This window comes from Maniola jurtina, chromosome 3, assembly GCF_905333055.1.
Source record: "Maniola jurtina chromosome 3, ilManJurt1.1, whole genome shotgun sequence".
NCBI classification, from domain to species: Eukaryota; Metazoa; Arthropoda; class Insecta; order Lepidoptera; family Nymphalidae; genus Maniola; species Maniola jurtina.
Window position 1 is genome coordinate 3,995,526 of NC_060031.1, and position 14,771 is coordinate 4,010,296.

General features: G+C 35.7%; 2 protein-coding genes across 3 annotated transcripts in view; one reads left to right on the forward strand and one right to left on the reverse strand.

The window, feature by feature from the left end:
• Window positions 1–14,771, reverse strand: part of LOC123880993 — a 142,369-nt gene that overhangs the window by 15,288 nt on the left and 112,310 nt on the right. The gene's annotated exons all lie outside the window — the stretch shown is intronic.
• On the forward strand, window positions 7,836–14,190 carry LOC123880997 (15-hydroxyprostaglandin dehydrogenase [NAD(+)]-like). 2 transcript variants are annotated; one of them, XM_045929498.1, is made up of 6 exons: window positions 7,836–7,922; window positions 8,024–8,229; window positions 8,879–9,112; window positions 10,563–10,742; window positions 11,923–12,062; window positions 13,731–14,190. In XM_045929498.1, the coding sequence occupies exons 2-6, from the start codon at window positions 8,110–8,112 to the stop codon at window positions 13,873–13,875; spliced, it is 819 nt and encodes a 272-aa protein (XP_045785454.1). In that variant the 5' UTR covers window positions 7,836–7,922; window positions 8,024–8,109; the 3' UTR covers window positions 13,876–14,190. The 2 variants fall into 2 exon arrangements, with proteins under 2 accessions (XP_045785454.1, XP_045785453.1); XM_045929497.1 differs by lacking the exon at window positions 7,836–7,922 and having other exon boundaries at window positions 7,942–8,229.

Sequence of the window (14,771 nt, forward strand, 5' to 3'; positions counted from 1 at the left end):
GGGTATCAATAGAATTATCGTATCTAAAGCTGTGTTTTTCGAAACAAATACGAAAACTTAAGTGGAGAGTATACTAATTTAATCTCAAGAAACCTGTGGAATCATGCGATTGGTAATTTAATCTTCCACTTTTTTAATTTATTTTCATGCAACTCGCTGTAAGTTTGGGTAAGCATTAAAAATAGGCAAATCGGTTCTAAGTACAAAGTGTACAAAGAAGAAGAGCAGAATAATATGACTAGGTAGATTTTCAAACAAGGAAAATTTAAGCAAAATGTTGCAATTTTACATTGAAATCTAAACTCAAAATCTAGGATATTGCAGACTGCAGAGGCTACATTATCCAGCGATCAGTTATTCATAGCCACACCGTCCACGCTTTCATAGCACATTTTAGCCTTCAAGCTTGAAGCTTATTATTGCAAACATTGGCCTAGGTGAGCGGCAGAGTTATTATATTCTAAAAAAAAGGAAAATTCGGTGTTTTCTTATCAAATTTTCGTTCTCTTAACACGTTTGATAAGCATTCTCGGATTTTTTTGGTCCTATCTCTTGACTAGCTTTCTTTTTATACTGACAATAGCTTTTACCCGCGACTCCGTTCATATAGAATTAAATTCTTAAAATCCCGTGTAGCCTAGATCACCTCTTGCATAACCCTCTACCTGCCTTTTCGTTTAAAGTCCCTTTAAATTTTCCCTTCCCTTTCCCTTCCAATTACTGTAAATCGTGAAACACTTAGGTATTCCTTCATTTGCAACAGAAAGCCCAAATACCAATTTGCATGGCTATAACTTCAAAACTTGCGATACTCAAAACTGACCGACCTTCATACAAATTTCAAATCCACTATTATATGTATTATAGGAGTTGAATTTTCATGAATCCTTTCTTAGAGATGTCTACGACAATCTATATGCCACGCACTTCGATCCGTACAATGAATTGAACCGCGCGTTTATAGATCAATCAGTCGACTGATTGACTGATCTAACAAGTCAGTCAGTCACCTTTCCTTTTTAACCCCCGACAAAAAAAGAGGGGTGTTATAAGTGTTAAGTATTTCGGGTGGTGGGAGGGCGTGCTGTACACGTCAGTAACTCAAGCCGGCTAGTTGCACACTGTTTTAATGTAGGTACAATGCAAACAATAGGCGAGTACGCGGGACGCAGCCCGCACCTATATTCGCTACATATCCACATATACAACAATAAGTTTGACGTGTGTATGTGTGTATCTGTGTATCTGTCTGTGGCATCGTAGCTCCTAAACTAATGAACCGATTTTAATTTAGTTTTTTTTGTTTGAAAGGTGGCTTGATCGATAGTGTTCTTAGCTATTATAATCCAAGAAAACCGGTTCAGCCGTTTGAAAGTTACCAGCTCTTTTCTAGTTATTACTGTAACCTTCACTTGTCGGGGGTGGAATAAATTTTTAATTTACACTTGTATTCGTTCTGGCTGCTTAAGTGAGCGTAAACGCTGTCGTGTTGGTGCCATTACATACATGATACTCGTAGTAAGGACGGACTTATAGATGACTTAAACTCTACTTAGATACTACCACTTTCTCACATCCTCACACTTCTCCAGAACAAAAAGAAATCATGTTATCATCTTCTCACATTTCGTAGCCCTTTGACTGCAAATGGAAATGCCACATCGTATTCGTGCACATTTAAATTTTATCAAAGACTCCGAGAAACATATACGTTGAAATTGTATTTTCCAAGTGAATGGAACGAATATGACGGAACACGTCTCACACAATTTTAGTCCCCTGAACGCGTTATTTATTCGGTTCAGTTATATTTCATATATTGCAAACCTATTCCTTTGTACCTGCTTTTAATTTTGTATGACGCTTTCAAAGGAAATAGCAGTTAAGTACGCTTGCTGTAATTACAGTAATTTTTTAATGTTAAGAACCAAATTAAACAGACAGATTAAAGGCGTAGCATTTGAAATAATTACCGTAAAATGATGCCAAGAATGGAATATTTCGTAAAAAGGTACCTAGGTAGGTAAGGTAGAATGCAAGACGTTTTAAATAAACGCAGAAATATTCTTTTATTTGTCTAATATATTCTTATAGCAGCCGAAATATAGATTTTATTTTATTTATTAGGACTAACAGTAGCATAGAACAGTAGCACGCACTGATTACAAATAATATAATAGAAATGAATATAATAATGAAATAAAATTAAAATGAAATAGAATAGAAATAAAACTTACGTGCTACCTACTACGTTAATCACATATTACTAATTATGTATTTAAATCAAATTATTTTCTAATTATTCACAGGTTTTGTGTTTTTTTTTTTTTAGATAATCTATGACCAGAAAGCCCAAAAAGTTCCTTAATCACTCAAAGTAAGCCGAGATTGTCGGAGGTAAGCATTGACTAGATAAATAAGAGAAAGAGAAATTAAAAAATAAGAGAAAGAGAAATTAAATTTTGTACCTACAGATAACTCGGCACCATTCTTCTTAAAATATGTTATTATTAAATCAGTTATTTAGAAGTCTATTTCTTAAAGTCTGATCAGAAAAATAGAATACCTCACCATATTGCGGAAAACCCGTGGAACCAATTTATACAAGTCCATAATATACCTACTTAGTGATCATAGACCATATACTAGTAACGCCCCCAGATCAAGTTTTTTATATATTTTCTGGTCAAGCTTTACATGAAATACATACAGGTAATTTTACAAAATGGATCAGTCTACGAGATAGTTCAGACTTTAGATATTAAATGACAATTTCGTCTATATTTTGGCTATTAGTTTCAGTGAAATCAATACGAGCACCACCTCTTTCGGAGCGACGACAGTCAATTTATTAAAGGTCCCAAATTGTCCCCGGGCAGCTTGTTATATTTCAATCAACGGGTACTATCGAATAACGCCTGCGTTAAAATTATATGTTGTAATATCAAGATTTTATTTCTCTAGTTTCACGTACCTATTATTTTGGTTTGTAATATTTCTGTGCACTAGTTATTTATGTTTGTAATATTTCTCTGCATTAATGTTATTCTTATTAAACAATAATTCTGTTAACTTTATTAATTTAAAAAATCTATGTATTGATCTATATTTTATATCTAATATATATAGTTTCTAAACAAAAAGCTTCCGAAAGATTTACAAATTTTACATATGGGCCCAAAAGTTATAAAATCGAGCATAACACTTTTTTTGTAAAAGATTGCCTATTTGGAATTCCTGATACATTTAGATATGGTCTTAAAAATTCCAACAGCAAATTTAAGAGCTTAGTTTTCTTTAAAGTTCACGATCAAATCTAAAGACGCCTTATAGAATAAAATCTACGGAAAAAGCATTTTCATTTCATTTTACAAATGATATTTAAACAAAATTACCAAGTTTGCTGACAGCGAAAAACGTTTTAACGAAGTATGCCACAAACAATGTCGAGGTGAAGAGCAAAGATACTTTATAAAAGTAAATCTAGGACTCAGCCGCTCTCTCATGAACTGACTAATGGAAACAGAAAACCCGGTGCATTGGGCACATTATAATAATTTACGGAATCACTTAACAGGGCTCTCTCCGTCACTTACTCCATACAATCGTAGCCCCAATTTCATTTGAATATAAGGCAACCAAAGTCCATGAAATTTTGCAGACATATTCTAGAAATCAATATCTGTGCCTGTAATGTTTTAGATTTTTCTAAAAATAAGTAGTTTTAAAATAATAGGGGCTCAAAGATTTGTATGTGAATTTTTAAGACTGCGTAACTTTGAAATCGAATATTTTAACGGAAATCTGGAAAACCACAGGCATAGATAGATATTAGTTCCTGGAACGTTTCTATAAAATTCCATTGAGTATGATTGATTGGTATTCCAATGAGAGACGAACTACGTTTGTATGGAGCGAGTGACGGAGAGACCCCTCTTATTATCTTTCTGGTACAGGCTTTTTTACTCATAAACTATTCGACCTGTAAATAAACTCTTTGTAAACCTGTTATTATATCAGTTATGAGGATAAAAAATACATTAGTCACATCCACTATTATTTAGCAATAAATAAGATTTAGTATAGAAGCAGGCGTTATTTTGCGGAACTCCAGGACATACAAGGAACCAAAAGCATAATCCGCCAAACCAAAGTAATCTGTATGGTGCATGCATGCAGCATGCGACATGCACCGCCCGCCCTCCCACTGATAAACATGCAGGAAAAGCCAGCCACCAAGCAAGCCACACGCACCACCACCACGCAGCACCACACAAAACCCAACACCACTCAAGTAAACGAGCCTAATATTAAGGAATAATAGGTAAGTACTAAGTATATGATTTTCGATGCTTAGTCATAATATTCCGTAAAAAGATTTATTAGGCGCTTCATTAAAAACGACGTAATTTTTACTACTAAGCCAAATATCAGGGAAAATTTAGGTATAATTAAATATTTTTTTCACGGTATCGCCTGTAAACTTTTTTTGTGAAATTAGTAATTAAAATCGTATGTATTTAATAAAATTAGGAGTTCAGTCAAATTTAAACGCCATAATACTCTGAAAAATCTAGAACAGCTGACCAATAGCAATTATAGCAGAGTGCCGAGTTCCTAAATCACTCAAAGTAAGCCGAGATTGTCGGAGGTAAGCATTGACTCGAAAAGCTCTTTACAAACTCAATGAATTTATGAATGCCTTTGTTATGACCATTAAAATTATTAATGGAATTTATTGTGTAACAAAGTTTCGAGAATTTTCTGATTTTGATTGACAGGTTAGGGCTTATTATGAATCTCCAGTGAATTATAATAATAAAAAAAAGTTAAGTTAGAAATATTATTTGGCAACGTTCCACAGAGCTGAGGCATGATTTGTACAGTAATTAGATAAGGCTAGCTTTGAATTTTGTTGTGAAATTTTCAATTAAAACCTAAATTTAAAAAAAAGCAATAGGTAAAAGAAATCCGGGAAAAAGTACCTATCACGATATCCGTATATTATACTTATATTTCTAATACTGAGAGTATCTAGATAATTTCCGCGACGTCGCGTCGTCCGTCGATTTACATTTGTCAAGAATCCAGCGGGAACTCTTTGATTTTCCAGGATAAAAGAGGATAAAAGTAGCTTATGCCCATCATCTCCGAGATGAAAAATATTTTTATGCCTATCATCAAAATTAGTTAAGCGGATGGGCCGTGGAAACAACAGACAGACATACATGCTTGCGCATTTATAATATAAATCTACCTGTGGATTATTATTAATTTAATTTAACTACGGATTGTCTAAATCAATATTAATTATATATTAATTTTAGAGTTCCATACAACTAATTGCTTTTACATAATCGGGAGCAAGCTCGCATTAGCACCCTGATAACTGAGAAACCTACATAACGTTAATTAATTAAATTTAATTTCTAGAAACCTATGAAATTGGGTACCTAGGTAATATAATTGAATTTTATTTTCAGCTTACAGACAGACTTGGCCTTAATTAATTTTGATTAAGAGTTGCTAAAATACATCTGTGTATCTGTGTATCTGTCTGTGGCATCATAGCTCCTAAACTAATGAACCGAATTTAATTTAGTTTTTTTTTTGTTTGAAAGGTGGCTTGATCGAGAGAGTTCTTAGCTATAATCCATGAAAATCGGTTCAGCCATTTGAAAGTTATCGCTCTTTTCTAGTTACTATAACCTTCACTTGTCGGGTGTGTTATAAATTTTGAATTTACACTTGTGTGAAGAATGTTAATAAGTGTAACTTACTATTCACTAACGATCTTCGAGAAAAAGTTTTGTTACGCTCTCGATTGATTTAATTCTTGGAACAAAAGACTTGGTTCTCTAGTGAGCTATCTTTGTTATTCGATTACCTAGCGCCGAGTGAGCGAGATCTAGATCCTCTTGAACAACCGGAATTGGCCGCAGTTACTATTGCTTTTGAAGAGCACTTTAAACCTCTACAATTCTTTAATGCCAATTTTCTATTTTTCTCGATCGTGATAAAATCAAATAAAAATCTCAAAGGAACCCTGTGTGGTCAAACTTTGATTTGAGAAGATAATAATTTCTCACTCACTATCCATATTATAAATGCGAAAGTTTTTTTGTTCTTCAATCACGACGTAACGGAGCAACAGATCGGCGTGAGTTTTGCTTGGATTGTGCTTTTTATTCTTGTATCAGTCCTTCCATCTTAAAAATACTTTTTACTCGTCTACACCACGCATCCACGGACGGTGTACCGCAAGCAAAGTAAACGGGCTGTTGCTTAATTTTCCAGGGTAGGGTATTGATTGCACCCCGACTCTACATGGGCTAGCTGGCCTGGGTATGTGTAGGCCCATAGTGTTATTCCTACTTGTATATCAACGCAAATATTGACACATAAACTAATAATACAATATAAGCCAACAAAACGCCGGGTTACTTAATCTGTTGGCACGGTCAAAGTCAAAGTAAATACAATCAGTATACGCTGGGACACCAAATCATTCTAAGGATCCGTACGCATAGAGCAATCACGAATTAGTGACCGCAGAATTGTGTGCAGTCGGTGTGGGTAACTTTACTTTGGGACAAAATCAGCTAGTAAATCCTACTCTAGACTAATATTTATTTGCGAAAGTGTGTTTGTTTGATTGATTGTCCTTCCTTCACGAACTAACTAAGCAACCAATCGACTTGATTTTTGACATAGAAATAGTTGAATGGACGGAGAGTAACATAGGCTACATAGGTAACCTAAATCCATGCGGACGAAGTCGCGGGCATCAGCTTGTAAAATTATAAATGCGAAATTTTAAATGAAGATAGCTCATGAATATGAATACGCTACTATTTATTCCGAAAAATTAGATTTTCCGAGATTTTTAAAAAGCCATAATAATATTATTACGCGAATGAAGTCTCGGGCACCATCTAGTGTAAACTAGTCTCTACGACCAGTCATAAAGCATTATAGACTAGTTAAAGCAGAATAAATGAAAATGAAAGAAAAATTAAATAGCCATCGATGTAATAATATGGCCACTGACCAATGTTAGGTATTATCTAAGTACTTTCATTATATACACTAAAATTGTACTTCAAAAGTGTTAGCGACTAGTGATAGACGAACAAATCTGGCGGCTCCCTAACTTACTAATCAGAAAGCAATCGTAAAAATCATTTACCAAACCGTCTTATCAATTACTGATAGTCTCTATCGTGAGTTACGTGCCTACAATGATGTCTACAGTGTCTGCATTAGACCGACAATCGAGTCAAGTATTCTTTGTTGTGATCAAGTGACTGAAGTATATTTTGATTTTTAACCCCCGACGCAAAAATAGGGGTGCTAAGCATAAGTTTAACTTGTGTATCTGCGTGTCTGTTACATTGTAGCTCATAAAAGGACGGACTGATTTGAGTGCTATTTCTTTTATTCGAATACCTGTTTAATCGTGATGGCTCTAAGCCTATGTTTGATGAAAATCTGTTCAACCGTTTGAAGATTATCAGCTGTTTTCTCAGCTGGTACTTATATGGATCTCAGTCATCCAGTTGCCATTCGCATTTCCCTACCATTATAATTACCTAGTTGCACTTGTTTCATATTATGGACTCGATGCATACAATGCAGTATTATGGTAGCCTTGATCTATCGAAGCCTGCGTGGAGTCGGAGTGCTCAGATTCTGTTCTGGACCACATTTGACACTTATGCATTACTAGATGACAGACGGACAAACATAATCGCATTTGTATACGAATATACCATACCTGGTGTCATTTTTCATCAAAATTAATTCTGATTACTGTTTAAAAAATGTATGGAATTTCTAAGAAATGTGTATGATAAAATTATTTGACAAATCTGCTGATTTTAGGAATTATATACATTTCTTAGAAATTGTATACAATGACGGTATAAGTATTATACATACATTACCGGTAACATATTTAAAAAAGAATATAGTTTTAAAACATTGATATATTATGTTACATGAATGTTCTATGTTATAATAGAGATAAGATTCATTGTTTTCGTCGGGATTCAGTGATAACAGGTTAGTGATAAAGTTCGGTCCGTTTATAGGGAACTAGTGTATAACATGGCAGCTAAACTATTACCAGAGTTTATGGACGTTGAAGGAAAAGTGATTCTAGTAACGGGTGGTGCGGTTGGGATAGGTGCTGGATTGGTCAAGGAATTGCTGTCACAAAATGCAAGGGTATGTAATTATACAATGTACTTGTATACGTGTGTTAATGATTATTCACCGTTTTTCACCGTTAAAGCAATCGATATATTATATAGTTGTCTAAAACGCAAATAACGCCGAAAAGTTAGAGGTGCGTGCCCGGGATCGAATCCCCGACCTTCGATTAGGAGGTAGACGTCCTAACCACTAGGCTATCACAGCTGTTTTAACCCCCGACCCAAAAAGAGGGGTGTTATAAGTTTGACGCGTGTATCTGTGTATCTGTCTGTGGCATCGTAGCTCGTAAACTAATGAGCCGATTTTGATTTAGTTTTTTTGTTTGAAAGGTGGCTTAATCGAGAGTGTTGTTGGCTATAATCCAAGAAAATCGGTTCAGCCGTTTGAAAGTTATCAGCTCTTTTCTGGTTACTGTAACCTTCACTTGCCGGGGGTGTTATTTTTAATTTACACTTGTAGCTAATAAACACATTAGGTGCGTCAAAGCCATTCCAGAACCATAAATACAAACTATAAGGAAGCTATATCTAACATTATGCATGAAGAGTATTGAAAAAAGTTTCGAACACCTTTCAGCAAACTAATAATATCCAAACTCTATTGGAGCAGGTGTCGGCCGTCGGAAAACTTCATAAATTGAACTTCGTATTTCATATTACAGCACGTCGCCTTCTTAGACGTGTTGGATCGCGAGGGGGTAGCCCTTGAGGGAGAACTATTGAATAAGTTCGGCGCCCTGAGAGCCAAGTTCATAAAATGTGATATCTCCGACGAGAGACAGCTTTCGGCGGCATATCAGCTCGTTATGGACAAATACAGACGTCTGGATGCGGTGGTGAACAATGCTGCGGTTTTTTCCGAGGAGAACTACAAGAAAATGGTGGATGTTAATTTTGTGAGTATAAGTTTGTATGTATCCACTGACTTTATAATATACTAGCGACCCGCCCCGGCTTCGCACGGGTGGACATTTATTTTTTCTATTTTCCGGGATAAAATATAGCCTATACGGATTCGCAAGAATCCCTCTCAGTAATGGTAAAAGAAATTTTGAATCGGTCCAGTAGTTTTTGAGCCTATTCAATACAAACATACAAAAATACAAAGGTTTCCTCTTTATATATTATAGTATATAGTATAGACAAATCTTTGAGTTAGTGTACCTAACTTTGAATCTACACATTTTACGGAAATCCGACTAAAACCACAGATGTAGATAATTATTTGTTTGTATATGGAACGAGTCTACTAAATTTTGAGATTCTGACCCAAAAGAGTGGTGTTATAAGTTTAACGTGTGTATCTGTGTATCTGTCTGTGGCATCGAAGCTCCTAAACTAATGAACCGATTTTAATTTTGTTTTTTTTTTGTTTGAAAGATGGCTTGATCGAGAGTGTTCTTAGCTATAATCCATGAAAATCGGTTCAGCCGTTTGAAAGTTATCAGCTCTTTTCTAGTTACTGTAACCTGCACTTGTCGGGGGTGTTATAAAATTTTAATTTACACTTGTTACATTATGGGGTTCTATGAGCTGGGGTCATTGTTCTATTTATTTTTATTGGGTAAAAGCAAATTAATCTTTGTTTTTTAAATAAAAACTGTACTTATCAGATTTTTTTTATAAAAGCAAAGATCTATTTCTTGTCTGGCAGCAGTGTGAAACTTCTATATTTCTTGTATTTTTCGTATCAGTTGTAAAAGAGAAGCGAACTTCGTGAATCGAATCTGTAATTGGACCGATAAAGCATTTAGGCAACATCGAGTTTGGTGGTTCCATAAAGAAGTTTGTTAATAAATTACGTTGTGGTTTCACGTTGTTTGGAAACTGTTGTTACCTACATAAACCTAAAATTTCGTTAAGGATACGATTCTGAAAATTTACAGGTTATATTATTGACAAAGTTTAACGTTATTTAGATTTAGCGTTATGGGTACTATAACTTTATGTACCTAAGTACTTACTACAAGTAATTGTACAAAAGCAAAATAAGCATGTGTTACTTAGCATAACATAGGCGAAACTAAAAGTTTATACCTACCTCGAAATTTCGATTCACATTGCATTGGCGAAGCGAATTTGCTAAATTTTTTTGAACCAAGCGATTCAAGCATTCCGGTATGATGCCGTATAGAAACCAAAGGGGTGTGTATGGGTTTAATAAAAATTGCCATACCCCTTCTAGGTTAGCCCACTTCCATCTTAGACTGCATCATCATTTAGCACCAGGTGAGATTGCAGTCAAGGGCTAACTTGTATCTGAATAAAAAAAATTAAAAAGAAAACTTCCATAAATGTATATGATTAGCAATATTTAAGTTGATCCAATGGTCTTGTTTTTTTCAGACAGCAACAGTGACAAGTACTTATAAGGCCCTAGAAGTGATGTCAGTGGACAAAGGAGGCAGCGGTGGGGTGGTGTTGAACATTTCGTCGTTGATGGCTCTAAAACCACAGGAAAATTTCCATTTACCCGTCTACGCGGCCACAAAAACCGCTGTGCTACACTTTAGTAACCATATCGCGGTTAGTTTCATTTTGAGGGGTCAGGCAAGATTATCTGGCTTTCTTAGTTTTCACTATAATAAACTCCCACAACCAAAGCTAGTACGCAGGAGGAACGGCAGCTGCACGGCGGTCGCGTACCACGATATCCATACTAATATTATATGTAAATGCGATAGTGTGTCTGTCTGTCTGTTTGCTACCTTTTCACGGCCCAACACTTTGACCAATTCTGACAAAATTTGGTACAGGATTAGCTTATATCCCAGGGGCAAACATAGGCTACTTTTTATCCTGGAAAATCATAGGGTTCCCACGGGATTCCTAAAAACCCATCCGCTTAACCGATTTGTATGAAATTTGGTACCGAGGTAGCTTGCGTCCCTGTAATTGACATAGGCATTTTAACCCGGAAAATCAAACAGTTCCCACGGGATCTTTAAAAACCTATATCCACGCGGACGAAATCGCGGGCATCCTCTAGTAATCTATAATGGTATCATGCAGTCTCATAGGTGTGCAAACTGTAACAGATTTGCGTCGTGAACGCTCCTGCATCGCATCCTCGCAGCCCCGTATTCATGACGCGCAGGTGTGCCCGCAGCTTAATATCGTAATTGTGATTTGTGATTGCCAATAAAAATATGTAAATCATTATAGGGCATATTAAAGACTAGCCGATGCCCGCGACGTCGCCCGCGTGGATTTAGGTTTTTTGAAATCCCGTGGGAGCTCTTTGATTTTCCGGGATAAAAAGTAGCCTATGTGCTAATCCAGGATATTATCTATCTCCATTCCAAATTTCAGCCAAATCCGTCCAGTAGTTTTTGCGTGAAGGAGTAACAAACACACACACACACACACACACACATACAAACTTTCGCCTTTATAATATTAGTGTGATTAATTGGTTCCTATATCTGTTACTATTAAGTATTAACAATGAATCATGAATAACTTAGCTTAGTTAAATAACGAGAAAACGATCTGCAGAAAGTAATGCTATTATTGTGATTTGTGACTGCCGATAAGAATATGTAATTCGAGAATTCGTATAGTCAATATCGTTGGCTAGTTGATTTTCCCTTATTTCTTTGGAGTTCGGTGTGTGTTTTAGCTATGTCAATGGTTACAAAGGCCTTAATTTCAAAGCCTTTGAATAGACCAAAAGCGTAAATTTGATTTTTTTTTTGAATTTCAGACTCAAGAATCGTATTCAAAGACACAAGTTCGTATAGTAACCGTGTGTCTGGGACTAACCGACACAGCTCTCTTACATAGGCACAAATTCGAGACACAAGAATCCAAGAGCTTGGCCTCTCAACTCCCTGAAAAGCAGAGGTAATCTTAGCGTGTATTCGAAAGTACTTTAACGTTCTCAAAGGAGTTGTAAAATGAAAGTTGGGCGATGGTTAGGCGTTAGTTCTTCGGGTGAAAGGATAAAAATGCGGTGGGAGACAGAAAACTTTAGGACAAATGGTTAAGTTAATGTTAGCTTTTGAGGAATAATACTATAAGGTTACGAGTTTAGCAATTTGATGGTTTCTGAAAGTTTCTGCCTTTTAAGCAAACTAAGGAAAACTAAAGTAGAAAGTATAGTAATATAGGTAGATACGTATAGGGTCCGACCAAAGTACCTCATACTTTTCTCCGCATAAACTTTACATCCAGTTTTCAGCTTAATAAAATCTTTTTTAGGTGTGCTACTGTACCATAAAACGAAACTATTTTATTACTCCCAAACTCGCAATTTGTACTGTACCTATATGTTTGACCAGGGAATGTGACACAAGTAAAACATTTATTTGATACGAGAAAGTATTCACTAAATCTGTACATTCCCATCAGATTAGATCGCACAAACAGACAGGCAAAAATGTTAAAATGTTTACATATTGGGATTTAATAACTTTTATATAGCCATATTGTACGCTTAAAAGGGTAGTTATTTCGAATAGTACCGAACTGAAATTGAATTTTATTAACTTGAGTACATGTATCACGATACATATTATTGTAAATGCGAAAGTGTGTTTGTTTGTTAATTTGTCCTTCATTCACGCCGCAACGGATCAAGACACAGGGTACTTTTTATCCCGGAAAATCAGAGTTTCCATGGAATTTTTAAAAACTAAAGCCAGGCGGACCAAGTCGCGAGCATTAGCTAGTAGGTTACTTAGATATATTTAGATATATAAAATAAATTCTTCAAAGTAGTGCATGCTTTAGTTTTCTTTATGTACCTAACAATAGAAGTAGGTAGGATGTTTGATGAACAAAGGTAGCGCAAAACGCTTTAAACATGCATTATGCATGAACTGTAGTCGGAATATTGCTATTTCCATATTTTGCGGTAGACGGACACATTTGCGGAATTAAATATTTTTGCTGTCGAGGCGAGTTACGAGGTTTTGAGAGTTAAATGGAAATGTTGGGAATACAACTTTCACTGAATAATCCCTTTCTTCTCCATTATTAACCCCCGACCCAAAAAGAGGGGTGTTATAAGGGGGATGTATGTATCTGTCTGTGGCAACGTATCTCTTAAACTTAACTCTAAGTTTTTTTTGTTGGAAAGGTGGCTTGATCAAGAGTGTTCTTAGCTATAATCGAAGAAAATCGGTTCAGCTGTTTGAAAGTTATCAGCTCTTTTCTAGTTTTCTTATAGAGGTTTTTGTGTAGGGGGTTTTTTAAATTTTGAGTTATGTACTGGCGTAGTGGCAGATTGAACTAGAGTGTTTTATTAATTTAATAAATAAAAAATAAAATGAAAAATTGAGTTTCAATTAAATCGGATTTATCACGTTTGTTAGGTAGTATTGGTGACAAACTAACAGACACATAAAACATAATATACAACCAAATAAGTAGGTACATAAGTGGAAGAAAAACCCCCGATGGAATATTTCAATTTCCATATTCTGTGGACAGATACATTTGCAAAATTGAATTCACGCGTAATATGCTGAAGGCGAATAAAATTGTATGGTTCACTGTTATTTTTTTCAGGGTGACGTCAGCAGTGAGCGGCATAATGTTCGTAATTAGACGGGCAGAGAGTGGATCTACCTGGATCATTGCAGACGATGAACCACCGATTGACGTCACTTGTACCGTGAGGGAGGGCTTCCGGTGTGTTGCCACGGCTATTTGATTTGATTACTAAAATAAATGTTCCTATTTACAACCTATATATACCCTTTTACTAAATCAATTTTCGTAATTAGACGGGCAGAGTTGATCTGTCTGGATCATTGCAGACGATGAACGTTACTTGTACCGTGAGGGAGGATTTCGATGTGTCGCCACGGCCATTTGCTTTGATTTGCTAAAATAAATGTTTCTTACTACAACCTAAATACACCCTTTTACTGAATAATGTTTATGTTGATGTCTGTAATTAGTCGAGCAGAGAGTGGATCTGTCTGGATCATTGCTGACGATGAACCACCGATTGACGTTACTCGTACTGTGAGGGAGGGATTTCGGTGTGTGGCCGTTTGATTTGGTTTGCTAAAAGTTTCTAACTAAAACCTAAATATACCCTTTTAATAAAAGTTTATGTTAATTCGTAATTAGACGAGCTTCCTGGTCCTGGAGTAAAAAGGTCCCACAAAACCTTGCACTGCTGGGTAGCAAAGTCTTTCATTTCTCAAAGGTCTGCCTATCCGCACTTGGTCAGTGTGGTGGACAATGGCTTAAACCCATCTCATTCTGAGTTAAAACCTACGCAGTTTTTTTATCATAGTATTATGTTGTGTTACCCACTCGCATAAAAGGTATAGTTTGATTACAACAGTTTATAGTGCAAAACTTTTTTTATAGGTAAGTATCTGATATTATGTTACCTCAATTATCATGCCTGATCCATTTAACGCTTAATAGAATGGATCAACATCGCCGAGCTTCGAATAACAATATAAACCGTTTATGGTGCAATTATGTGCCGACCGCCGCGATGATATGGAGAAAGAAATTTGTATTAGATCGGAGACGTGTCTTGTATAATATGGTTACAAAAGTACACTGTGTTTTGGAATATAATATCAT

Excerpts from the sequence above, each read along its gene's own strand:
- LOC123880997 (XM_045929498.1), top strand. The coding sequence starts at position 8,110 with ATGGCAGCTAAACTATTACCAGAGTTTATGGACGTTGAAGGAAAAGTG. Across the intron at positions 9,113-10,562 it reads AAATGGTGGATGTTAATTTT|ACAGCAACAGTGACAAGTAC; the intron begins GTGAGTATAAGT and ends TGTTTTTTTCAG. Across the intron at positions 12,063-13,730 it reads CAACTCCCTGAAAAGCAGAG|GGTGACGTCAGCAGTGAGCG; the intron begins GTAATCTTAGCG and ends TATTTTTTTCAG.